General features: G+C 41.0%; 2 protein-coding genes across 11 annotated transcripts in view; one reads left to right on the top strand and one right to left on the bottom strand.

Annotated features, from left to right (window-relative positions):
- DIRC2 (disrupted in renal carcinoma 2) overlaps window positions 1–21,708 on the bottom strand; it is a 58,122-nt gene extending 36,414 nt beyond the window's left edge. The window contains exons 1-2 of the mRNA XM_015290001.4: window positions 21,231–21,708; window positions 5,093–5,186 (exon numbers count right to left, since the gene is read on the bottom strand). Coding sequence (XP_015145487.2) covers window positions 5,093–5,186; window positions 21,231–21,600 — 464 coding nt within the window. The 5' untranslated portion in view covers window positions 21,601–21,708. The remainder of the gene's footprint in view (window positions 1–5,092; window positions 5,187–21,230) is intronic.
- An 85-nt stretch (window positions 21,709–21,793) lies between these two features.
- HSPBAP1 (HSPB1 associated protein 1) overlaps window positions 21,794–26,875 on the top strand; it is a 33,015-nt gene continuing 27,933 nt past the window's right edge. For 3 of the 10 annotated variants that reach the window (XM_015289997.3, XM_040704239.1, XM_040704234.1), the window contains exon 1: window positions 21,794–21,930. In XM_015289997.3, coding sequence (XP_015145483.2) covers window positions 21,894–21,930 — 37 coding nt within the window. In that variant the 5' untranslated portion in view covers window positions 21,794–21,893. The other 7 variants (XM_046943777.1, XM_040704236.2, XR_005861708.2 and 4 more) reach the window with 7 other exon arrangements.

Below are 26,875 nucleotides of genomic sequence, written 5' to 3'. Positions count from 1 at the left end.
ACAGGGAACAGTCATGTAGGAATAATGCAAAGGATTTCTCTACTATAACAACTCTGGACCAGAAGTTAAAAAAATCTAGAAATAAAAAGGTTTAGGTAATAAAACAAGGTAAATCTTAAGTTAGAAGTGTTTAAAGACTAAATATTTCTCATGATTATCTGCTTGTGAATGATGATTTGTTTCCTCTTTTTTGCCCCCACTTCTTTTATTGATACTATGGATTAACCTGCCTTGGCCCTTCCCTAGCACTGCAGCCAAAGCACAACCAGTGTGGTGCTATCACTCAAGTGCTCTATCTTAACATTTTTATGCACTTACTGAGCTACATCATATAAGCACATCAGTTTATTCATCGTTTTACTCCCAGAACCATGCTTCAGGTTAGCTTTTTCATTTCTCTTCCCCAGGGAGCTACAGCATACACAACATGCATCATTCTCTGTCTTTATTTTTATAGGCAGATTCTTCTAATACCTACTCCTAAAAGGCTCTTCTCATTTTAATCCCTGTTCTCCACAGCTGCTACACTTTGGGGTATTCTTTTGAGCACAGATATCAAAAAGAGTGTAGAGTATTGCTAGGAATATGAGAGCCCTAATATGCTCTATTCTTATTGAAATTACCTCTTCTTAGATGCCCCTTATATATTTTCCATGCCTCAGACTGTGGGCTCAGGATCATTTTGGAATCAGAAAACACAAACACTAAGATGATTCCACGTCATTCTTCAGGCTTTCAGGGATGAAAAAGCAAAAGCGTGCAATTACCAAATCACAGAATCACTTATGTTGGAAGGCAACTTTAAGGGTCATCTTGTCCAACTCCCAGTATGTCCCAAAGAATACTTCTAACAAAAAATAAAATATTTAATATAAACTACGTTGCAACTAGGTAATAGAAACAAAATGCACCAGAGATGTGGTAAGTGAGCACCTGCAAGTACAAAAAAGGGAAAAATATATCAAAAAGCAGGCAAAAAAAAAAAAATTAAATCCTAAGAAGTAGCATTACTTAAGTCTCTTTACAGGAGCTCCCAATTACTAGTAAGCTCTCTAGAACAGAGTTTGTAAATAACAAAACTGCCAGTTCATACTGCTCCCATTTCCACTGTCATTCTCTGTATTATTGCTCTGCTGGTTTTGCAATAAATGTTCTAACAAAACTTATTACCAAAGAGCACCCTCACGCTGCTTTGACTCAAGGTCTTTGACAAATACTTCTGTATTGTGAAATCTAATGTGAAGGTCACTAATCTGCAGCATACTAAGTTCTGATAAATTTCTTAATTAATATATTTAATACAAATGACAAATTATGTCATCCTTTACTTCCATGTCTTTAATTATCCCGTCTTTCATAATATTTTAAGACATCTTATGTGGAGTGTCTTAGGAGTCAGCAGTTTATAGGGCTATGGACTGATTTCATCGTTTATTGCCTTCGTCCAGCTCATAGTTAGATCTCGCAGCCTTTTACCTAGGTTTATTGTTCTACAACCATATGGAAGTACTGGATTGCCTTGTAAAACTATTCCAAAACACAGAACGTGTAATAAATATTCAGCGTTACATGGGGGAGGGAGGGGAAACAATTTTGTCTATTAAAAATGGCTTCCTACTAACTATTCAGGATTAAGTACCAGCTTACGAGAGTCCAACGAAAACATTCGTTTAGTGCCAAGAATTACTCAGAAAGGAAAGGAATGGACCTAAAGATGTAAGCAAAACATATTAGCAATGCTCTCAGCAGCTCCTAGGACACGAAGAAGGCAATCCAGAAATTGTACGATTTGATAACATCCATTTTCTTCTCACGTTCTATTAATTTTATGCCAACTATGAACGGAAAAATTAGGTGTGGCAAAATGAGGCCTTCATAGTATTAAGAGTCCTTATTTTTTAATTTTATCTTTAACAGCCAAATTCACTGTCACATATATTGCACAAATTCGGCAAGCTGAGATGTGCACAGCAGATGAGAAAATTTCTCTTTAAATTCTTTGTCTGATTGTTACAATCACTAACCCGCAAGGTTAGCAAACTGGGAGGAAATCAAGCAAACCAAAGCATATACATGTGAGAGGGACTTTACCAGTTCAAGAAGTGGTTGGTTCGTTAATCTCACACACAGGTTCAGACTTCAATGTTTAGCCATGCACATTCCTTTCAGCCTTCCGAGTTTAAGCAGTTCTGGGATGGATTCCCAGAGAACAAGAACTCGCCATAAGGAACTGTTGCTTCAAAAGACACACTCAAATGTTCAACCTAAATTCTCACTTATGCAAGTCACACACATATATATGGATGTCAAATGAAGGTTTGCTTTTAAGACATGACTCTGATTGCTGGAGATAGTCTTAGCTCCTACACGCTAGAGCCAAAAGAATAATTACAGACTAGAAAGGAGCCTAAGAACACATTTAGATATTACAGGTCTGCATGAGATAAGGAGCACAAAGCGGTGAGGATTAAATGTCAGCCTTAACTGTGATTTCCTCACTTCTGTGATTGCTCTGATAAGCAATGGGCTTTAGTAGCTCTCCTTAATGTTAAATTACAAGAACACAGGGAAGAGAGACAGCCACACAGCAGAAAAACAATTAAATAAAACTGAAAAACTTCATGAACTTCCTTGTAATTTTATGTATCTTAACTGACATAACTGTCCCAGGAAAATCCTTCTCTATATTCCTGCAGGTTACCCAGGGACTGAAGGAAAAGATTACAAAGCATGCAAAAGCATTTAAAAGAATTTCAGTTGCGCTGGCTTTTGAGATGCTCAGACATGAGCATCTATGGGATCCTGTCCACCTGACTAGTTGGTTAATGTTCAAAAGGTCATATTCAAGTACATGCACCTTACAAACAAATGTTCAGCCAATCGTTGTTAAAGCATAAGGCAATAATGGTTTCCTCTAAAATATTATTTTATTTTGTAGTAATCAATGAAAATTGGCCAGTCTAAGTCTTCAAAACAATGCACGCTATCTCATAGCATCACACAGTTATATACAATGTCTCAAGGAATTAAGAAAACCATGTTTTTGTTTCACGCAGTAAGCAATAATTAATTCTCTGTATATTTTTATAAATCTGTGTGAAAGTTGAAACTATTTCCTCAGGAGGAACTGCAATTCTTACAAACATCTGTTTTTTGAGAGTAGGCTAACTTAGCAATTTTAACAATTTCAGCTTGAAATGATGCATATTTTCACAGCATGAATAAATGAAATAAGTACCCTTTTCCAACGGGATTCTGCTTTTTTTTTTTTTTAATGGTTCACAATACAATGTACCATCATATTTTATATATCTCATCAGACTCTACACAGTGCACAGGATTTTTTTTCCCCAGTTAAAGCTTCTGTTCTTGAATGTTTCTCCTTAAACATTTATTTTACCCTTCTTCCACATCTTCTCACAGCAATTACAATGGAAAACTTAGTTTGAAGGTTTAAAGGCGTGCAGAAACTCCGCATTCCCAAAGTGATGTCTCTTATCTATACATTGTTCAGCAATTTCTTTTTGAATTCTTACAGTTTTTATCTTTGCTTTGCTAAAGGCTAGGCAGCACAAGTCTTTCAGCGTAACTGATAAATGAAAAGCTACAGAAGACATTGTATTTCACTGCATTTAACCTACCCGGACCATTTGAAATATACATAATCCAAGATTGGTCAGATCTGATGAACTTGATGTTCAGCACGCCTAAGCATCTCAAGGACAGGCAAAGTAAGAGTCCAGTGAGAGTCTAAGCTCTTCCTGCCCACCACAACAGCACATTTTCACATTTAGTAAAAAGGGTTATTGTGAATAGTATCACAATATGATTAACTGTTATCATAGAATCATAGAATTATCATCTAGTTTCAACCCCCCTGCTATGTGCAGGGTCACCAACCACTAGACCAGGCTGCCCAGACAATTATTGCTATGTACTACTTACTTACAACTGATCAGAGCTAGTTTTACAACAAATGCTTTTATGACATTCTCAGTGCTCTGAACCTTGTTTTTACTCATGGTATGCAGACACCTGCTATCTACTTCACACCAAGTACCTCCTTCCTCACCTTAATGGCTTCCAAGCTGATGTTTAGTATAAAGCAACACTAAGGAAAAAAAAAAAAGTGATGCAAAATAATACAAAGACTATCTGGAAGGTGACAGAACATCACACGGAAATTCTAGGTACAAGTGAATTATAACCTCCTTCATGGTTGTTATGTCTAAAGAATTCAAGACCACTAATTGCCTTCAATCCTTCAGAAAAACCAATGGTCCTGATGCTGTTACGCCAGCATAACAATTGAACTTTTATTTTTAAAGAAGCAGAAAAATATGGCAATGCCTTTATTCCTTCTTCCTCTTAGCTTTTTTTTTTTTTTTCCCTCCTCCTCTCATACTACATGAGCAACAAGCAATCCACATTCCATGGCTTCATGAAAAGGTTGAGACTCCTATACTTACCATAGATTCCCAGGTTTGGTATGTTGACAGGACAACTGAATTGTTTGGAATTAAGCTGTCTCTATTACAAACTAAATTTTAAAATGCTGTATACAAAAGGTAGTTGCTCCAGTCCCAGAGAAAGTACAATGTTACTTTGGAATGTAGGCTGGAATAGACTGTATGAACGAACCATTTTGGATAAATTCATCTGTATCCCTGAACAATCTCATGCACCCAGTAGGAGAAACATGAACTAATTATTTATTATTTGCATACATATTACATAGTTTTGGATTTTGTGGCATAGCTCCCTGTGTGATCTTCGGCCAGTTTCCGAACTTCTCTCCAAATCTCTGCTTCCTTGTTTGCAAAACAAATTTAGTTGTGTAGGATGGTGTGGGTGAGGCTTAATTAACTCATGTTTGTAAAGACCTTTTTGATCTTCAGATACCACGCAGAACAAGGACTACAAAAATCAATATAAGAAGGCACAAAACACGTAAGCCCACAATCATACAACATGCATTCTGCGTATCAGCTTCACACAGAAAATTTGTACTAACATTTCTTTGTAGCAGCAGCAAAAATTACATTAACAGGGAGTATAAAATATGTATATTAAAAATAAATAATTCACTTACTTCTTCCTTAGTTCCAGGTCTGAAACTGGAACACATCTTAGGCCAGCTCCCAATACCATGAGTGATGATGTTAGTAATACAGTTACTCTCAGACCTAAAATGAAAAAACATAAGTATTTTACAGGTTAAGTCAGCAAAGCTAAAGATAAATAATTTTAAAAAGACAAAATCATGTGTCTAAATATACACATTCATATGTAGACTCGTTAATTCATGCATATTCTTTCAAATTATAAACATTGGTGCTGATACAAACTAAAGATACATAACAAAATCCTGTGTTATTTTCCATACTGATGCTCTAGAAGTAAAGGCTTATTCCTAGCATAATACCATTCAGGAATGTACCTGAAATCTTACAGACATTCTAGGAAGTGAAAACTTATAATAGACATATCATTCAAATTGTACAACATTTCCTTTGCAATTAGAAGCATCAGCAAACATCCTCCAATATGTGAAATGTAGGTAGATCCAAAGAAACAAACTAGATTTGTACATTCTCTTCCAGCCATTTAACGAGGACAGATATAGCATTGTTACTGTTTTTCCTCATAATGCAAATATGCTTTTCATCCTGAACAAATAACTATTCAGTGGAGGAGGGAAAAGGGGAAAAAAAAAAAAAGTATTTTTTGCAGTCTTTGCAATTAGGCCAAGTTTTTGCTGCAGTCAGAGGTTGTAAATATAGAACATTAGAAAAAAGCTACAATCGACTGATTCCTTGAATATGTTTTTCTTCCCCTCATACCATGATTCTTAAGCAAAGAGCACTTAGATTAGAAACAACTTTATGTCAGTGATGCAATTCCATTTACCAATAGTTTACTGCTGCTGCTGAGGTGTTTCCATCATCAATAAACAGAAAGAAAACAGTGTTAACTGTGGAGTTGAGCCTCCAAAATACTGGGAAACATCAAAATAGTAAATATGTACAATTAAAAGGGCTGATACAGTCTGTATCTGTAAAGTCATACAGCTTGAAACAAATTCACACCACCAAGCAGAAAATACTGGGATCCCATATTCTTAGCAGAAGGTAAAATAATTGAATGCTAACAAATACACAGTATCTCTAACATTTAGGCAAGACTAGGAGATACCCAAAACACAGACAGAAATAGAACAACTTGCTTTGATAATCCACATAATACAGACATACGATTATGACTCGAAAGCGCCAATTTTCAGAGATACGCTCCCAGTATGTTAATGACTCCTATACTCCATACAATTCATGCAATAGTCACATTAAACATACTGTTCTCCTGCAAATTTCACTGGAGTTTTAGAGCATATGTTTTACCAAAAATGCAACTTTGCTCTTACTGCAAAAGCTCTTAGCAAATGTCACTCAGGGTTACACAATTCCTTATGTGGACACTGCACAAACCACGGACAGCTCCTCTCTCACACAACCCAAGCAGGGCAATCAAAACAACACAAAGAGAATGGTACAGGCTTTCCGAAATGGAAGCATGACTTCCTCACTGGGACAGCCGAGTCATTAAGGACAGGAATGTGACCCACGTGCCTGCAACAAGGACAGCTCACAGACCTAATGCCTCAGCAATGCACTGTAGGCTGAGAATACTTATTTCCTTGAAGGTTCCCAGTACCTGCCCAGACTTACTCGACTCTATGTTTAACCAGCACATGTTGCTGTTAAACCGGATTTTCAGGTGTGCATGTTCAGACAGACCTAACCAATGCCCTGATAGTAGGCTGCTCAAATTCCTGTTGCTCTGTGTTTTCTGTGAGCTCTCATGGCACGCGTAAACCTGTACTGCCATGGTGGATACCTTGTGGGGATAGTTATTTGCATTGGGATCACATACACGATGCTTTTGGCTTTTTTCCTTAGGAACGAATCTTTGTTAGCAATGCTTATGTACATAATGAGAACCTATATGCAATCCAAATTAGAGTTTTATCGATTGAAAGTCAAAACACAAATCCTTTGAATCAAGAAATCTGAAGTCTTCCATTTGGAAACACTGCCGCAGTGTTTCAAGAAAGCCCTAGTAATGTATGCATCACATCCTTATTTTCCACATAAGCCAGGATCTTTTTGAATTACAGTTGGCAAAGCATGCCACTTTCTGCCTTTGAGGAAGGGAAAGGAAAAGACAGCGGGCGACACAGCCCAGGTGCAACTCAGGTCACAGCAGTAGATGAATATTACACAGTAACGCAGGTTTACATCACCATAGGACACGTACAGAGTTCTTCCTCAATCAAAAACATCTACTTGTTTTTTCCATTAAAAAAATAAAGTTTTCTTTTATATCTGCAGAAAAGTTTGATTAAAAAAACAACAACACCACAAAACTCAACAGCACACCATTCAGTGAAAAATAAATTGGATGTCAGAATTTCCCACCAGCGCGGACTCTAGGCTTATCTTTAATGTCAACTGTAGATGTCATGTAATTTTAAAATAAAATTACCAGGTAAAGCCTCAAAATCAAGATACGTTTGATCTTGCCAAATGTTCTTTGAAGTCCTCATCTTGCATTCTATACACTGTAATGTGTCACTTCTCAGTGTTTTGATTGTGCAGATTATTCTTTGGCCTTTTGTTTCACCCTAAGATGCAGATACACCTAAAAATTCCTTTGGTTAAAGAAGCATGTTGACAATACAAAAGTGAAGAAGTAAAAAATAAGACCATCACAGAAGCAGTACATTAGGCATTTTCTTTGCTAATTACATGATGCTTTCTACCTTCCGAGTCCCTTCCCCATTTATTCAGCTTTACATTTTAACTCTCTGAATACAACCTCTATCTTATCCTAGGAATCAGTCTTTAATAGCATGTTTAGAACTATTTAAGTATTTTTGCTCTGAACACTGCAGTGGCCCTCAATCTGAGCTAGAAATGCTGTGTTACTCCAAAAGGCAACCAGCGAGTGTTTTGGGACAGCACTGTGCACCATGGGACCAGTGACCCAAGCAAGCTTGGAAAGAAAGCCTACCAACCCTGCAAGAAATTATTCCTCCCCTTTAAAAGATCTAAGAAATTCACACAATCAAGATTTTGAGTGGACCTAATTCACTTTACTAGTTTTACTCTGTAAATGCAACCTCTAACAGAGGAGAGGGGCTACAGCTTCTTGATATCTACCATCCAGTTTCCAAGCCCCTTCTATCAGATATTTGACATGCAGGTGGAAAAAGAAACTTCTCAAAATGGGTTTTCTCTGCACAGTGAAATGCCACCATTGGTAACAGAAAACCTGTAGCAAGAACGGTGTCAGTAATAACAATATATATAAATTGGTATTTGAGTGAAATAATCAATACTGTTTAACTGCTTAACCATCCTGCAGCTAATAACAGTCTGCTTTGCAAACTGAGCAGCCCACACTTCATTTGCTGGCTTTTACAATAACCATAATAACTAACATAGGGATGCTGCGTCTTCCACCACTTTTCCGGCATGTTTTATTTTCAAGATGCATTTTAAAGTAAATGAAAATGCATCTCCTCCCACATTGTATTATTGACATGGATCTCAGCAAGCGATCTGCTATACCCAGTTTAGTAAGAAACTTCATTAGAGACATTGCACAGCTACAACAAGCTTCTCATGCTAGCTGTAAATTAGCAGTTTGTCATTCAGAAAAAGAACACCAATAACAACTGTTAATTGCCTTTTGAGAAGTATGACCATTCCTTCTCACGCCTGTCACCCGCTGCAATAACATGCCATAAAAATGAGACTGGCAGACTGTAAAAAGCCAAACCCTGCCTCACACAAAACACACGCTCAAGTTCAGAACTGAGGAAGTTTTACTTCTGCCATCCCGCAGCAGCAGATACCTCATGCATCCTCACCCTGAGCTGGTTAGTGCTGCACAGCCAGAGAGAACAGAACTCTTAGTGCACAGCAGCACGCAAATGGCAGCCACTGACTGTCTGCTTTTCCCCTTTTTTAATGGAGCATCATCAATCTTTGGGAAAAACCCCAGTTAGGTGAGTAGAACAGGTTTCACCTTTTTGCTATGCCTAATGGAAGCCAGAGGAAACCTGCAGAATTCAGCCCCCCACTCAGCATGGCTGAAGTGGATTCCTCTTACACCCACGTCTCAAACACATTAACATGTAAGAGTTTTCCTTCCTTCAGTTGCAGATACTAAAATCAGTCCTCAAGAAAACAGAATACAGCAAGCCTCTGGTTTGTAATTAGAGCAATCAGCCCACTGCACGTTTCCACAGTTTGTAAAGATCAGGCTGGGAGCAAGAAGGATCCATCCTTACACAACCTGCAGCATTTTAATTCCCTCAGCCACTCTGCTATTGTTCTGACTGAAGCACAGCAACTTTAAAAGGCAATTCTGCCTTGATGAACACATATCAAGAAATGAACAACTCACCAATTTCAAATACCATTCCAGAAATTCATTGTTAAACTGGGCTTTTCCCTCCAATTTAAAGCAAATTCTGTTTTCAAACAAATTCCTGCTTTGCCTTTCTTAACGGGCAAAAAAAGAAGCACGAGATCTTGCATTTTTCCCATCTATGAATTTAACATACATGAAGTAACTTTTACCTTTGGTTTCAGCAAGTAAAGCACTAAGCTCCAGTTTTTCCACAATGTTTCTTCAGTCCTGGAACTGTTTTTGTATGTCTTGTCCAGACACCTTCCTCATTGTTCAAGCATCCACTCTAAGATGTAAGCATTTTCTCCTTGATTACTAATGCTTCATTCTGCAGGAAGGGTCTGTTTCTTGTCCTCCTTAATGTGTGGCTCATGTATTTATCCACATTAAAACAAATCTGGGTTAAACTGCTTGCTTCATCAGGCAATTCTGAAAGCTCTGCACAGAAGTCCCTGTTTCGTGTTCATCTATTGCTCCAAAAATTTCTGCATTTTAAATGACGTTCCAGCAGAATTACACTAATTGCTGTACCACTTACTCTCACAAGGTTATTACTAGCAATAATTTCAATCACACCAAAGGTAATAATAAAAGGTACCTTGCTGTTAAATACAGTGAACAAAACTTCTGTTGTGCCTGCACTTCACCAGACTCAGTAATGTCAATGAGGATGATCAGCTGCAATCCTCCTTCAGAAAAACTGTCCTTGCAACAAGCAGTACAATTCTCCAAAGAAAAGAAGCTTTACACTGACATAAAAAGACTTCATAGCTGAGATGTGGTGCCAGTCTTTCCTTCTAGCTAATGGAACAAACTTGAAAAAAAGAAAGAAAGAAAAAGAAAAAAAAAAAATCAGTACTTCAGGCCTGATGTAGATTCCACAAAAGCACTTGATTGCAGAGGAGCATAAATTGTGTTTGGAAACTCAGTGGAAAACAAATATGCTCCCAAGAATAGCATCATCTACACTTGAAAGCATTACAAACTGAAAACTAACTGCAAAGACTACAAGCAAGAGAGAACAACAACAAGGTCATATCTAAGTCATCAAGAATTGCTCCTAGTTTGGTGGTTTAAGTGTCACGAGGTGCTGTTATGCACAAACTGGATCTCCTTTCTCCGCATCTACAGTGCTGATGTCCTGTTCTTCATAAGCTGTGTTTTCAAAACTAAACTGAAGCCAAGCGTTTCCATTTTCTTCCCTGGCTTTATGTGGCTCTCCCAAAATAGCATCCAAATTTTGCCTAAAATGGTTTAGGACTTCACTTTAGGACTTGTTCTGGATTGAAAATAAAGCAAACTCTCAGGAACTTCATTCACACATCCTGCGAGACAGCTGACAGAACCATTCCGGTATGAAATAATAAGAACCAAGCTCAAACATATGTGACCCACTTGTACCAAATTAGACCCAAATCTACACTTAGACCCACCCAGCGTTATCTAGGACACAAACTGACTTCTTCCAATATGAATCCCACAACACAGCCCAGTTCCACTTCTCAGGGTACGATGACATGGCAAAGAAATTCTGCCAGACACCGCGCTCCAATTCCTGTCTGACAGAAATAGTAGGTACACTCTGATCCCCAGACAGAATATGTACTAGAACTCTCTTCAAATGTAGACATAGGAGGAAGATCTTCAGAGGGAAAATTTCTCTATACAATTTCTTATAGTTGTTCTAACAGAATCTGCCAGCAGCAGCAGACATACAGGCTACCAGGAGGAGTTTGAAATCTCTTGTAAATGTATTTGTTTCATCACATATGTTTTACAAATAAACTCTGTAGTATGAATACAGCAACTTCAAATAAAATAATGCCTCAGGATCAATGTAGATCTTCTAGTCAGGGTCAGAAAGACAGACGAGCCACCATACCAGAAGTGAAGTCACCAGCAATAAGGAGAACCCACAGGGAAGTCCCTGTCAATCAGGAACATATAACGCGGCAGGGGCAAACTCTGACCTAAAGATAAGACTATAAGCATCTTGTGAAAAATCCCAACAAAATTAAGAGACTGGAAGTACAAAATTTGGCCACTCAATTATTTCAGAGAGAAAACGGTCAGTTTCAAGGAAAACAGCTGAACATGCAACAATTAAAGCAAATACAGAAAACGATAGGACAGAACTATGAGAAACAAAGCTGAATATTATGCAATTCAGAGTTACTATGACAATCACAATACCACTTTCCCAATTCTCAAGCTGCAGCGTCTTTATGTGTATTCTGATTGGTAAGAATCTCAGATGACATATTTACATTCTAACCACACAGTTCCTTCCTGATTCATACTGTAATGACTATTCTTGCTCTACGGCATCTTCATCCCCCCCCCTTTACTTTCATTGAATCGTATTAGAATCATTATTGTTCACCTTACTCTAGATATAAGAATTTGACTGCACCTGTTAGAAAGAAGAACAAGCAATCGTAGCCATGCCAAGAGGATGTAGGGTGCTTTTATCTCATTTGCATCAATGAGGTCAAAATATGTGATACTGTGCTCAGTGAACCCACACTGTTTTAGAATTATTAATATGCTGGAATAATTCCTAAAAAGTTGATGAGGAAAGTACAGACTAATCCTTCAGCTCCACTAATGTGGATCTTACCCTGGCCAGGGTACATTACTATAAATTCTGAGGAAGCCCCTCAGAGTTTGTGCAGCAGTTTAGAAATTTGGTGCAGCAAATGAAGTACTCCTAGTTTTAAAACTGAATGAGTTTGACCTAAGCTTTCAGTATAAAATAGGTAACTTACAAGCATCGAAATTTCCTCCCATATGTCAGCTAAGCATTCTGAAACATCTTAAATGCCTAGCATCAACACTGCAAAAACAAACAGCACAAGACATGGCTTAAAAAAATCTGCATTACAAGTCTGTACAAACGTCATAAAATCTATGAGACAAGAGACCAATTTTTTGACTGAACAGACAAATAAAGCACTGAGTTGAATGGTATTCATCTACAGATCAAAACACTGATTTCAGAACTGATTTTAGTCTCTTTATTAAAATACCTCCTGCTTTTAAAGCTATGTTTCTTGGCTTCATAGGAAGCCAATTACTTTAGCTGTTCATTGATATTATAGATTTTACTGTAGAGTCCTCATTCCACCCACAGCTCATTCAAGTGCAACAAATACTTCCTAACTCTGGCACAGCACCTTGGAGAGCACTGGCTTGGGACAGTGGGACCTCCATCACTCCTGGCGTGCCTTCTTAAACTGGGTGGGCCACCTATCTTCTCTCTCAGTTTTCCTTTCTGCCTTATTTATCCAGACTACAATCACACAGGAACAGGAACCAGTCCCACAGTCAGTACCACAACAGCTGCTAAGTCAGGTCTGCCCTTTACCTGGACGCCAGGATTTAATAAACAGGGGCATTGAGTGCTTTCTAAACCTACATATAGCTCACATAGGAACATTTAAGAGGTGTTCTTTCTTCCTTTACCTCAGCCATCAGCTTTCTGTTCTCAGCCCCAATACTTATTGGGGCATAAAGACACGGGTGAGTCGTTTAATCAGTTCTTTCCATTTGATTAACTGAAAAGCAACATAAAAGGGTGTGTATGGATGTATACACGAGTGTATACATAAAGGGACACACAACAACTGACACAAACAGGCAGCAATGCAGTTGAAGGGTTAAACCTCTTCATTAATTTTGAAGCTAAATCATAGATGCTCATTAACAAGTCGAGAGAACATACAAGATAACAAGCCTTCAGTGCAGCTCTCACTGCTGTGTTCTGGACAAATTCCGACAATCTAAGCCATTTCAGCACTGAACAAGGGGGGAGGAAAGCTTGTCTTTTCTCTACCCACTCATTTCAAGCACTCCCAATTGCACAGCGGGCTTAATTACCATGCAGCTAACCATAGAGCCCTACCTGTGGTGACAGAGAGGAAAAAAAAGGCTCTCTTGTACACATCTATCATAGAAGATGTTCTGTCATTATCTTAGTGGCACTTGTCCACACCACCCAATGATGCATGAAATTTTTCATTTTGAGAGATAGAGGCATTTCGCTTTGCCAGGACGGAGCAGCAAGAAGCACCCAAGCAGCAAGGATCAGCAGCCACACTAAATACCACCCAGCTGATCTGCTAAGCAGGATGCTAAGTGCAAAGTTTCTGCTCTTTGTCGTCCCTGCTTTGAGTCAGGGATGAAGAGACGTAAGAGCCTTGACAGTGTAATATCTAGGTGGGCCTTGTGTTTGCATGGAGGTCACTGGAGTCAGCATCTGACTTCCCTGTGTGTGAATACGTTCAATGTTTCAACATCTGAATGGACCACAAACAATTTAGGGTACATAATTCAGACTAAGATCATCATAAAAGATGCCTTTTGTTAGGAGTACTGTAATAGGTCTCAAACCCACTACATTTCAAAGGCTCCTGATCAGTTCTTTAGGCTCCTCTCATTCATCAATTACAATTTAAGAACTCCACCTCCCCAAATATTGAAAAATATCCAAATGTTTCTAGATGCAGCTGGAATTGAAATCTTGTATTCCAGAACACCAGCAGACTTTGCAGAAAGCAGAAGACCTCTCACTTTCAGAACACATCATTGCCTCAAGCTGAGTCACACGGATCTCCAGCTTTAGAAAGAGGAAAAAGTCTAAAAATCCTCTCTACAATAAATCTGCATGAGAAAGCTTAATTTGTAGCTTTTGAAGAAGTTAGAGCATTGATCATATGCTTCTGCATAACAAATATAGCTTCAGCGTGACTACAGAGCTACAGTAAGCACACACGTGAGGAGCATTTGAAAAAAAAAAAGCAACAAAAACAGGGCAGGAAATGACAGAAGAGCTCTGAATGTGACCAATTAGAGAAAGGTTAAGCAAGCCACAATTTCCTTTGCCCTGGAATTATAACTAATAAAGTGACAGAGGACAACATTATGGTGTTTCCACATTTTCTGCCCCAGCTACAGAAAGCTTTCCAGAAGCAGAGCACAGCCAGACAGGGCAGCCACATGCACCCAGCTCACACTGCTGTCATGTGGCTATGCATCCTTCATCCCCAAAACCACACCAAAAGGAAGGACTGCATTTCGGCAGAGCAGCAGGCACAGATCTGCGATATCTGAGAGGCCCCAGGGAACACAGCAAGCTGGTCATGTTCACGGGGCCTTGAGGAAAGGGAGTACAAAGGAACTGCCCAACAAAGCCTTTTGACAGGCATGGCACTACTGGGCTGCATCTTGCTTTAAGGTTTGGCCAACACAGAGCACTGGGACCTTGTTAAAGAGAAAGAAAAAAGGGCATTTGTATTTAAAGAGACTCCCCAGTCTGTTTTTCATGAGCTTTTCTGAAGCAAGTTCATAGAAGATGTGTTTCTTGATCAGTGCCTGTTCAGAGAACTCAGGACATGTTACAGGCACCCTTCAGCCCCTCTGTCCGCTGCTGGCAAGCCAAGTCATGCTCAACACGTCTCTCACTCACTTGGAAGAAGCTCAGTATGCTTTTTCTTTATGCCTCCTATTCCTATTCTTCTTGCTCCTCATATCCCAGCCCCATTCCTCCCTTCTCTCTGCCACCATTGCAGCAGCCACAAAGTGTGCAAAGAGAACAAAGAGCATTGGAGCTGCTTTGATGGTTGTGGTATAAAGAGAAATGTTTGTGGAAGTATGGTACAGAGCAGAGATTAGGGTGATACCAGTAGAAAGATACCTCCGGGAGAGGACATCTGCCTGATTGATACTTCCCAATCAATTCAACCCATCAGGAAGCATGGGAAGTGCTGCTGACAATCAAGCTGGTTTTGCTATGACAAATCATGGTGGTGTCAAGTTAATACAACTCATCAGATCCTAATTAAACCACTCTATGTTGCTAATCACTCTGTATCTCAAGTGATCCTTTGGAGCACACCTCACTCCAATGAAGGTGGGCCAATCAATTCTCTAATGAGTCCTCACTTCTGCAAACACTTGCACAAACGCTCTGTGGACTTTCACTGCAGCCACAGCACATAAAATTAAGCAACAAATGCCCAAGTTGGGTTCAGTCCTCCTTTTCTTCTGATGGTGCAGAGAAAAAACACATCCACACAGACAAATGCACACATAGCAGCTCATCAAAATAAGTTTTGTATAATCAAGCTGATCAAATATCTACTCCAGTGGAATTTACCTACTCTCAGCTCTTTAATTGCTTCTTTCATCTTTCCACACAGAAAAACAACACTTCATCTCATTCCTTCCAAGATTTGTTAGTTTAGGAAAATTCATCCTTTTCACAGAATTTGATAAGTTTAGATCAGTATCGCTTAGGAGACAAAGAAATACAAGCTGCTCAAACTATGCAGTAGAGCATTTCCACGGGACGAGAGAGAACAGGGCGAAAACACTAAACGCACATTTAGTTTTCATTAAATCCAGAAGAGCTTTCTGCTGCCCTTGTTGGCCTTACAAGACCTCTGCCATTAATACAAAAGCTACTGAGTAGAATCAGTTCCCAAAAAGCATATTCTTTGGAATCTAAGCATACTTCACTTGAATGCCATTACACCGTGCCTTCCTTTCTATTGGGTCTTCACCACTCTGCCCATATTTTTGCACCTATAAGCTTTCCCACAGGTTTTTATTTCCTATACGCTGTACTAACCACACAGAACCATGGTGTCTATATAAACCGTTTTTATTCTCAAAGTGTGTAAATCCTTTTAGCTTGATCTGACCATATTTCATGAAAGTCTTATAATCTTACACCAAGTCTTATCCTGGGAATCCTTAGCCGAGGCTCACATTTGACCTGTGAATGATCAAATTGGTCATTCTGAAACACTGCCTCTATCTTGCAGTCATACATCTGAGATAAGAAAAGTCTGCTTCTGAGATCATGGCAAAGGGAGCTGAAAATGTGCTTCTTTGCCAGGAGATGAAAACTTTCAGGCTTTAAAGTCTGAAAGCCTTTAAAGGCTCATGAGTCATTTGTTGTTGCCCTTCTGTTCTCCAAGAGTCCACGTACTTACGATCACTTGGGACACTCAGAACTGTAAGTACTGCCATGAAAAGTCAGCACCTTGTTGCAAGTGTCATCATGGAAAGTATTTCACATTGCCCACTGACAGTGATATGAGACTAACAGCAACTAGACCTCCTGCAACTTTTTGAAATTATTAGCAGCATGTTCCAATCTATATTTACTGCCACACGGTCTGAGAGCCTGAATAACAGATGAGGACCCTGAGACACCAAGCACGATGGAAACGCCTGATGGAAAGATAATCTTCCCCATCTGCTGGTTTCACTTAGCCTTTTGCAAATCCAGTGGCCTCTGGAAGTGCTTCCGGCTTACTCCCCGTACTCAGTTCACCACTCAAAAATGGAAGGCATTTCACAAACACCCCCTACATGACCAGGGAGAGGATGTTCACCTGAAGGCTTCTTCCTTCCATCCCATTGACTCTGGATGTGATCTAGAGCAGCCCAAAGCCCTAAAAGCCAGATCAGCTTTTGCATGCAAGCAGCACAAAGCGACAATGTGGGAACTTCACGTATGAAGACTCCTATACAGAATCCTGTTTGTCCATCGTGTGTAGCTTATTTTGTACAAAGAACAGTTATTAAGACCTTCTTACATGAGTAAGGCCTGATTTACTGCTCTCACTCAATATTCATTACGATTTTGTCAGATTGTATTAAAGGATTTAACCTCAGAATTCCCTGGTGAAAGAAGTAAAAACTATCAAAAGCTTCAAAGGACAGAACCAGAAACCTAAATGATATATGAGACAGCAGAGAAATCAGGAGCTTGATATTCAGAGAAAGAAGAGTTATTTATACAAGTAAAAACATTAATGGTTTCAAAATGAAGGCCAATCTCCACCAGAAAAAAGTTACATTATTGAAATTTTCTCTCCATTTTATAATCTAATCACTAGGATGACAATACCATGCAAATTTAATTTTAGCCAAAAAAAAGCGACTAAGAATATCTATACAATCCATGTAAGTGTACACCATTTCACAAAAAAGGACCAAGAAATAAATTACATTTCACTTTTACCAGTAATAAGCAACATTTATTCAAACTCGATACAAGATAAAACTGTATTCCAAAAGTTAATGAAAAATATCACTATTCTATTAAATTAGTTTAATGTAAATTATCATAAATTATTTCCTTCTTCGCTGCCTTTTCTTGATTACATGGGAACATAATGAAGACTGATATTATATATTACTTCTGTGTCTCACATTGTAACTATGAACTTAACTCATAAGATGACCAGTGGACCAGATCAATATCTTAAGTATTTAAGCTTTAGATTTCAAGAGGAGTTGAGAGATATAAACACCCTAATGGACCTGTACACATGTTTAGAGTTCCCAGGAAATACTCCAGGCACAAAACATCCTTGGCCACTTGAGCATCGGGTGACAAGCTGTAGCTAATTTTAATCTTGTAAACACCAAGGGTCCACCCAACAGCACACTGAAATCACTTCCCATTTGATTTAATTCATACTGATTCTCTGAAGATAATTATTATTTTAAAAGGGCTCCCTTATCCTATTGCTAAAGGAAGCATATCCAATGTAACGTTTTGCTCCACTGTACGCTCACTTCTTGACCTTTCTTTACCAAGAAACAAACCAACAAGAACACTAAAAACCCCCTACTGCAAAATGGCACATACTGAAAAATGACATTAGCAAACATAATTCCTCCTTTCAACACGCAGCCAGCCCAGCCCAAGACCAGGAAACATTATGGATACCACCTCTGTCCCCATGGCAGCACCCTAAAAAACAGAGATTGGAAAGCTGTTGCCAGCCTCCCAAGGCAGAGGCTGCAGTGGTCGGCCAGGGGAACAGGGCTCAACCTGAAAGAACTTCCAGCTGTGATATGTGAGCCCTACTGAGTGCCTGAAAACTAATATATTTCTAAGAACATGAGCTTGGCAACATTACAAATGATATTTCAATTTACATACCCCAGCAAAATACCACGTGAGCGTTAAGGATTCAAAGACTCATTAAAATGCTGCATTATCGCCCTTCACAGAAGTTTGTCTATTCCTACCAAATCTGCTCAGTCTGTATTTTGCTAATACGGTCTCATGAAGACCATCACTACAGATGAAAACTTCTACAGATGAAAAAAAGCCCTTTCAGGTTAAGAAACCAAAAAAGAGTAATGTAAGCATCCCAGACCCCTACTATTCACAATATGTTAACTATGGTTGCTTCTTTAACACACCTTCTACTAAAAATAAATGCTGCCATCCTCTCTTCCCAGGGACACCCCATGCTTCTCTGAAAAGCTGTGCTGCAGCTGAACCCCGCAGTCCAAGAAAGGCTTCTACAAGTCACACTGTTAATATGCCTATTGCAGAATATTCAACCTTTCAACTTGAATTCAATTAAAAAGGAGGAAAAAAGAAACAGATTTCCATTTCAAGCCATACGCTACACTGAACAACTGAAAAACCAAGAAGATAAACACTTTTGGACTTGATCTGAAGCATCGTAACACTAACTCACTTCTCTGACAGCAGGCAGCTCTGTACTGATACCCAGTAGATACACCTCTGACTGTGAAGCGCAGGACTATCTAAAAGCAGAACCTCCTCTCACAGCCCCTGACATGCATCATCCACAGTGTCATACTTCTGATACATGCCAGGTTTTAAATGTTGACACTTCACAAATACATTTTTTTCCTGACAGTTTCTTTACTAGCTAACTCCAATGACAGATGATTGAAGCCCAGAGAGTAAACGGTGCCGTCTCTCTATATTTTTGGTACAGAGAGTAAATTCAGTATATATAACGACAAGCACTTGTACCCCTAAGCAAGTGAAATACTGCTCTTGCAAGGTCACACCCAGCCAACTTGACAGCCTCAGAGCTTTGCTCCTTCTGGAACACACATCCTATCCCTCCAGTGGGATGTTGCGGATCCAGGCATATTGGCACTCCTAGCTCCATCAGGATAAGGAGAGAGCACTGCATTCTCTATGGGAATCATTCAGCGGCTCCAAAAACAGCACGAAATGCAAAAGGGCCCCCACAAAACCTGCTGCTGCACAAAGAGCATGCTGTGCATGAAACCAATGAACTAAGATTATCCATTAAGGCTATAAAATGGAAATCTTGCAACAAGGGCAGCTACACAGAAATAGCAGTAAAGTAGTTCATATGAGTATCTTCACTGATTGCAGAATTAAAATAATAATAAAGCAATTATTTAATATATATGACCTCATATCACCTAGTCCAAACAGCAGCCCATTCCAGCCATGCCCACTAACCACATCTCTCAGTGTCACATCTCCAAGGTTTTGAACACCTTCAGGGACAGAGACCCACCACCAACGTGGGCAGCCTGTTCCACAGCCTCACCAGCCTTTCTGGGAAGAAGTTCTACCTAACATCCAGCCTGCTCCATCAACACAGCTTCAAGTTCAGTTTCATTTCCTTCACAACACAAGCAGAACTGTCATTTTCGTCATAGAAAATAAAATAACTAACTTGAATTTCAAGATAATTAACAGCACTGTTACACAGCGATGTCTAAGTAGGCACTGTTGGCTTAAGCTCGAACTGCTTGAGCAATGGCAATAGAGCCACCATGGACTCATTTGGAGAATGTGTTTTCAAGCCCAATAGATTTCATTTCCCCAGTGTCACTTCAATTTTAGGAAAAGCAATTCCAACCTCAAAGCACGAGCCTTCTCAGCTACATCTTTTCTCCCTCCCATCACTACACACAAGCGACCTATTAAAGCCTACATAAACAGAATGAGCAGCACTTAGCATCTCCTGACAGGGACCTGTTTAAACTAGAATTAAAAGACTGAATGCTTCTGTGGATTTGGGCCTAGAAGCTCAAACCTGTACACGTGTGTTTTGTCTCATCACCTCTGTGATCCCTAGGGTGACTGGGCACAAACTCCAACTGAATACAAACTCCAAACATGGGTTGTGGAGAAGTTACCCAAATATAAATGGGCCTATCAAGATGCAGCAGTCACCATGAGATGGTCGTAGAGGTCTTTTCCAACCTCAAAGGTTCTAAGATTCTATGAAACCATGGAATCATTTCACAGCATATGAAATCACAGAATCATAGAAACACTGAGGTTGGAAAAGACCTCTAAGACCATCTACAGTCCAACCATCCACCAATACGGCCCGCCAACCATGTCTCTCAGTGCCACATCTCCATTCTTCCTGAACACCTCCAGGGATGGGGACTCCACCACCTCCCTGGGCAGCCTATTCCAACACCTCGCCACTCCTTCTGAGAAGAAACGTTTCCTAATATCCAACCTGAACCTCCTCTGACACAACTTGAGGCCATTCCCTTTCACCCTATCGCTAACTTCATGCAAACACGAGCCTAACAGCTGACTGTCAGAACACAGAGATGTTGGTGCCACTGTTTCCAGGGCAAACACCTACACACAAGCCAGAGTGCAGAGACCAACACCTCGACATCTAGTTAAAGCTCCATCATTACTCCAAGTTCTGCAACATCTCCAAACACCGGCCTCACAAACTGCTTTGGACGTACCTCCGTGTGTGCTGCGTCCCTAAAGCAGCACTCCCGGTGCCCCTGCAGCATCAGTACCCCGCCAAGGCCTCACCGAGGACGCCTCCACCTGCAGCTCGGCGCTGCCCCGCCCGGCCCTGCGGCTCGCAGCAGAGAGGCCCCGGCCGCGTCCCCACCTGACCCGGCCGAGACGAGAGCCCGCGTGCCGGCCCCACCGCGCTCACCCTTCTTGTCCATCAGCCACATGAAGAAGAAGCAGGGCACGAAGCCGATAGGCCCCCAGAAGACGAGCAGGGCGATGTCCCAGCCGCTGAAGCCGAAGGCCAGGCGGGCCGAGTTCTGAATGGGGCCCCAGCTGTTCCACACCAGGCCCTGCGAGAAGCCCAGCAGCGAGAAGAGCAGCAGCACCAACCACCGCCGCCCGTACACGCGGCCCGCGGCCGGCGCCAACCGCCGAACCGGCACCGGCACCGGCACCGCCGGGCCCCCCGCCGGCCCCCGAGGCTGCGGCCGCCGCTGCTGCGCTGCCGGTGGGGGCGGCGGGGGCTGCAGGAGCGGCTGCCGCTCCTCCGCGCTGCTCCAGCCTAAGCCCATCTGCCGGGGCGGCCCGCCGAGGCGAAGGGTAGGGGGCCGGGGACGCCCGCACTTCAAGCCCCGAGCGCGGCGGCGCTGCCCCGGCCCGGCACAGCCGCATGCGCGGTCGGGGAGAGCCGGCGGCCGCCTCCTTCCTCCGGCGGCGAGGGGAGGAGGAAAGCGGCGCCGGGGAGGGGAGCGCGGCCGGGGACGCCTCGCAGGGCCGCTCCGCGCCGGGCTAGGCCCGCTCGCCCGTCGGTGAGGGCGGTGCCGCGGGGTGCCCGCCGGGGAGGGAGGGAGCGAGCCGGAACAGCATGGCCGTGGCGGACAGCCGCGGCCGCGCCGCGCCCGGTAGGTGCCCGCCGGCCCGGGGCTGCGGCCCTGCTGGGTAGGAGACGCGGTTTAGTTAGCTTGTGTGCTGTGTGGCGGTGCGCTGAGGCCTGGTGGCTGTGCTCCGGCTCCCCAACCGGCAGTTATTCTGGAAGGCCAGGTCTCGCCTTGCACCTCACAGTTCCAGATAACCTCCTCCTGTTTCATTCCAGGAGACAGGTACATCAAGACTCGAAGGGGGCTGTTTTGCAGTTGTGCCTCTTAGTATCTAAAAGTGCATGGGATGGATGGAGCGCACCTAAATGGGTGTCTGTGCCTCACAGCTGTCAGAGCTGTGCTGTAATGAAGCGGATAAAAATCAGCTATGGCCTGAATTGCAATAAGAACCCCACCAGGGTTCGGTTACAGCCTGCACGTAAATCCATTTTAAAAGAATTCAGATGAATATACAGCCATGTGAGCTGCGCTGAGCTCATTAGGAACTATTATCGTTTAAATAGGCTGAGGTATATGCTCATTTAATTAGGTTGTATGAGTATTTATCTGTATATCTACCATCTGCACTTGTCATAAAATTAATGGCTCATACGCCGCACAATGCTTCTTCTTCCCTTAAAAAATGACGTATTTCAGTTTGGCTCGCTTAGGAATTCTGTCACAAAGATTGGTTTGATAAATGCCTGTGTGCTTAATTGGGAAGAGCTAAATGGTGGGACCCACGCGGGCTGGTTTTAGATGCAGCGCTAATGCTGTAATTCTGATGATACATTGGCAGCATATGATTGGCATTCAGACATCATGCCCAACCCATGGCTCTGCAGCCAAAACCACGCACTCCCATAAACACCCCCTCTCCTTCCCCCCAGAAGACCCAAACATACAGACATTGCATATTCTTTAGCCCACCCGGCTCCGTTTGCTGGACTGCGGGTCCATTTAGGAGCTGCAAACACTAAAGGTACGAAAAGGAAACGCAGGTCAGCTGAAATCATCAGAAATGCAATCAAAATGAAAGGGAGGTTTTAGCTAGAAAATGTCAGGATATTTTTAAGGAAAAATAAAGTTCATGCACAAATAAATAACAGAGGAACGTAAAGATGAACGCAAAGGAAAATGTAGGCTTGCCACGTACAACTATGTTGACAAAAATAAAATACAGTAAAAATACTGGACGAGGCTCAGCCTTGATTATGACTGATATTCTGTAGTGTGCTGGGGTTCCAAGGCAGATTAATTCCCCGTTTTGCTGGGCAGTCTTTATACGTTACTGCTTCACTGTAGTGCAGCCCATGCCAAAATGTTCTCTCAATTTAAAATGGCCATGTTAGTACTATAATTTAATTGATTTGGTGGCACTGTGCCAAAGACAAAGTGCTGTCATTTGCAGAAGTAAACAAAGTGAAAAAATGTTTTTCTCTGGACATTTTTCAATTAACTGTAGTAATTATAGTGGTGTCTTGGTTATTCTAGCAGCAGAAATAAGGAGGGCGAGGCTTTGCAGTATTCTTTAACTGCAGAACTTGCCTCTTGCCTCCAATACCTGCATAGAAAAATGAAAACTTGAATAAAGGCAGGATAATTCTTTGATAACTTATCTAAGTCACTTCACCATATGACAGTTTTAAAGATATTTTGGCTCACGCATGAGCCAGCAGGAGAGGGAGGTTTCTGAGAAGCTGACAAAAGAAAGGGGGCATTAAAATAGACTTGGAGAATCTCGGTTTATTTACTATTGAATTAATCATGTTTTGAATAATGTATTTTAACTGCCTGATCCTAAATCGCTCCATCTTTCTCATAGCTTTACAACCCATATGCAGATCTTTCAGTCATGGCCTGACCTTTTCTGTTCCAGCTATTTAATTAACACAGCGTAATATTCTGTGTGAATTATTCTTGTTTGCTGGATATGGTACTATTTAAATTTGTTAATGTAAAGGAGCAGTGCATTGTTGATAAACTGTTGGAAACCAAATTAGCTTTATCTTGCAGCTAGCTGATTGCATTATTTCACTCATGGGCATAATACTTCTCTAAATATGCTAATTTCACTCTTTTCACCGTGTGGTGACATTTTTACTGTTCTCATTACTGACATTTGTAATATGTGGGGTGGGGAAATCTTTTTTTGCTTTAACCTCATTATAATGAAGCTAAAGAGATTTGAATATTATCAGATGAAGTGCACATATTACTCAGGCAAGTGGAAAGGTTATTTCGTCTCCTGGCCCAGAACCTAAATGTCTGTAACAGGACTTGCGTGGACTTAGGGCTTCTAGATGGAAAACTGTGATACAGAGCACCATCCCGGTTATCAGTCACACAGCCACGATAGCGTATCCATTGGTAGGTACCTCCATTTCAAACCTGAAAGCTCCCAGGGTGGTTGCATCTCCATATTCATGCCTACCTGCCTATATCCAGCCTAAAACCCTCTGGAATTCATCCTAAGAGGAGCTGGTGGCCTCTAGCTGTGATAGACTAGTAGTGATGGGAAAAAATTACATGGCAGAAGCTGTTAGAGCTGCCAATTGCTCATCCCATCCCTGAGGCACACCCGGCTGATCCATTTATGAATTGGCATCCAGACTGTGCTGCTTTCAGCTTGTCTTTATAAAGATAAACTGAAGGCTTTTACACGTTCATTGTAACCCGGAGGCATCTGGAGAGCCTAATTCAGCTTAAACACTCCTATCATGTAGTGGTTAAACTGAGCAGTCCAGGAGGGTGTCCCCCCATGAGGGAACTCCTAATATTCTTAATATTCCCTCCAGCATCCAAAAAGAGGCCTGTTTTCCAAGGATTTCCCTCAATTTCTATGCTTTGGTTGGAGTTGTGACAGTATGGTGTCAGAGTTCTCATACATAGCACTTGAGCAGCAGAGAGATGCAATGGTTCTCTTCACGTTCTGCCCTTGCACAAATTTTTGAAGAGTTATAGACAAATCCTGTCTTTCTCTCATGCAGTTTTGACATTCCCCTCCTTCTGGTTACATAGCAGGATCTGCTCTGTTTTTGGCTTGTTTGGGGCACCTTCCAGTCTGCCATCTGTACCTTTCAGCATCTTTCTCACCTTTCACTGAGAGGTAGCTAGACTTGTAGGTCCCCAGTCATCCAATGATTCCTTTATACTTTGAGACAAAATGTTTTAATGTTACTTCCTTGTTTTGTTTTGTTTTGCTGCTATCAAAAAGAAATTACTGAAGCCGAACAGTTTTGTTCTTAAATTCAAATATCAATACTTTTCAGTAGATATTCATTTATACCTTTAGTCTGGAGGCTGTGTATGTCCACATTGTACAGTGGCCATTGCAGGGGAGATGATTATAGGTTTGTGCTTAGCCAGAGCCCATTGCAGGGTCCTTTAGGTAAATGTGAGGTAGCTTATTTTTCTGTGTGAAGTCTACTTCTGTGGTTGGCTAAGGAAAGTCATCCCACCAGATTCCCTATAGACCACACTGTGGGTTCTTCAGCTCTCAAAAGGTATATGCAAAAGTCAGATACGGGTCTTGGGTATTTTAGAGAGGTTATGTGGGGGCGGAAGCTCAGTGGACCGTGGTCCCAATGTTCTTCCACTTTATTCAGAGCTACTGAATAGCTCTTTCACTTCATTCAGAGCTCTAAGTAACTGTAAACATCAAGAGGATATTTTGCATCTCACGGTTGCATTAGGGAAATCCAGCTCTGAAGATTGATGACTTCCTGTCTTTCTAAAAACCTGAGAATGATGGAAATGAGCTGGGTCACACCAGGATGCTAGGCCTGATTTGGGAATACAGGGTGAAAATGTCAATGTTTTCTTGAGCTGGGACTGCCTTACTATTGATCTCATAATCTCTGATGCCAGCAAGAAGAGCAAGTCATTTTGCTGTGCACTGGTCTGTGCATTGTGTCACTGGAGAATGTTTCTCATTTCTGATCAGACTTTGTCATTGTTCTCCTGTTGTCTCACATTATAGCAGCAAGGAGTCATTTAGCCCCGCTGCAGTGATCTCAGCGTTAGGGTGTTTGCATATGCAGAATTCTGTTGTCTGGCCAGTCACACACGGCTGTCATACAATAGGTATGCTGTGACACCACTAACAACAGCTTGTTGTATTGGAAAGTTGTGAAAGGAACTTTTTTCAGAAGAAACAGAGTTTCTTTTATGTTGAATATTTATATTAAGAAACCTATCTAACGTTAATGAAAAGTTAAGATTGAACACTGAGTTACAAGAACTTGGTGATTCAGATTCTAGTGAGCAGTGTTAGGTCAAATGTGTCCTTAGCCCTATGCTGCATTAAAGCAAGATTTTACAGTCCTTATGTGAACCCCAAGATTCAAAACAAAACATAGAAAACAGTTTTTTAAAGACAATTTCCCCTTTGTTTCTGGTAACGAGTACATAACAAGTACATCCTCAGTGTGCTGTTGCATGAGAACCTTAAAAAGGCAAAAAGCAACTTAGAACAAAGGTTTAGTTGGCAAATAGCAACTTAGAACAAAGGTTTAGCTGACTTCTGTTTGCTTTAGCCATGCCAAAAGAAATAGTCTAAACAGATGGTACAATAGCCATGCTTTTTGCTTTATGTTCCTGTAGTATTGGCAGTCCCAGAATCTCATACCCTATTTGTGCACAATAGCGATTGTGCACTTCAGAAACTGTCTGGAGATTCACAAGGTGAATCTCCCCATTTTCTTTCAGTGTAATAATTCATGTGATTCTAAAATATTTCTGTTATTCCTTCAAAGATGTAATTTCATTTGGACAATTAGAATTCTAAAGGACTCTAGTTGGGAATTAATCCGAATGTGCATCCTATATTTTATAATGAACAAAGTCATGTATACTTCTACCATATCCTTTTGTCACATTCTAAAGGCTCAGTTGCGTTATTGACTACTTACAGGAAAAACGTGGTTTTAGAATACCATTGACTATTACTGACTACTTACTGCAATAGCTTATGGGAAAATGCTATATT

Source organism: Gallus gallus, chromosome 7 (genome assembly GCF_016699485.2).
Source record: "Gallus gallus isolate bGalGal1 chromosome 7, bGalGal1.mat.broiler.GRCg7b, whole genome shotgun sequence".
NCBI lineage: Eukaryota > Metazoa > Chordata > Aves > Galliformes > Phasianidae > Gallus > Gallus gallus.
Note: the sequence above shows the minus strand (reverse complement) of the source record. Positions and strands in the feature narration are given on the sequence as shown.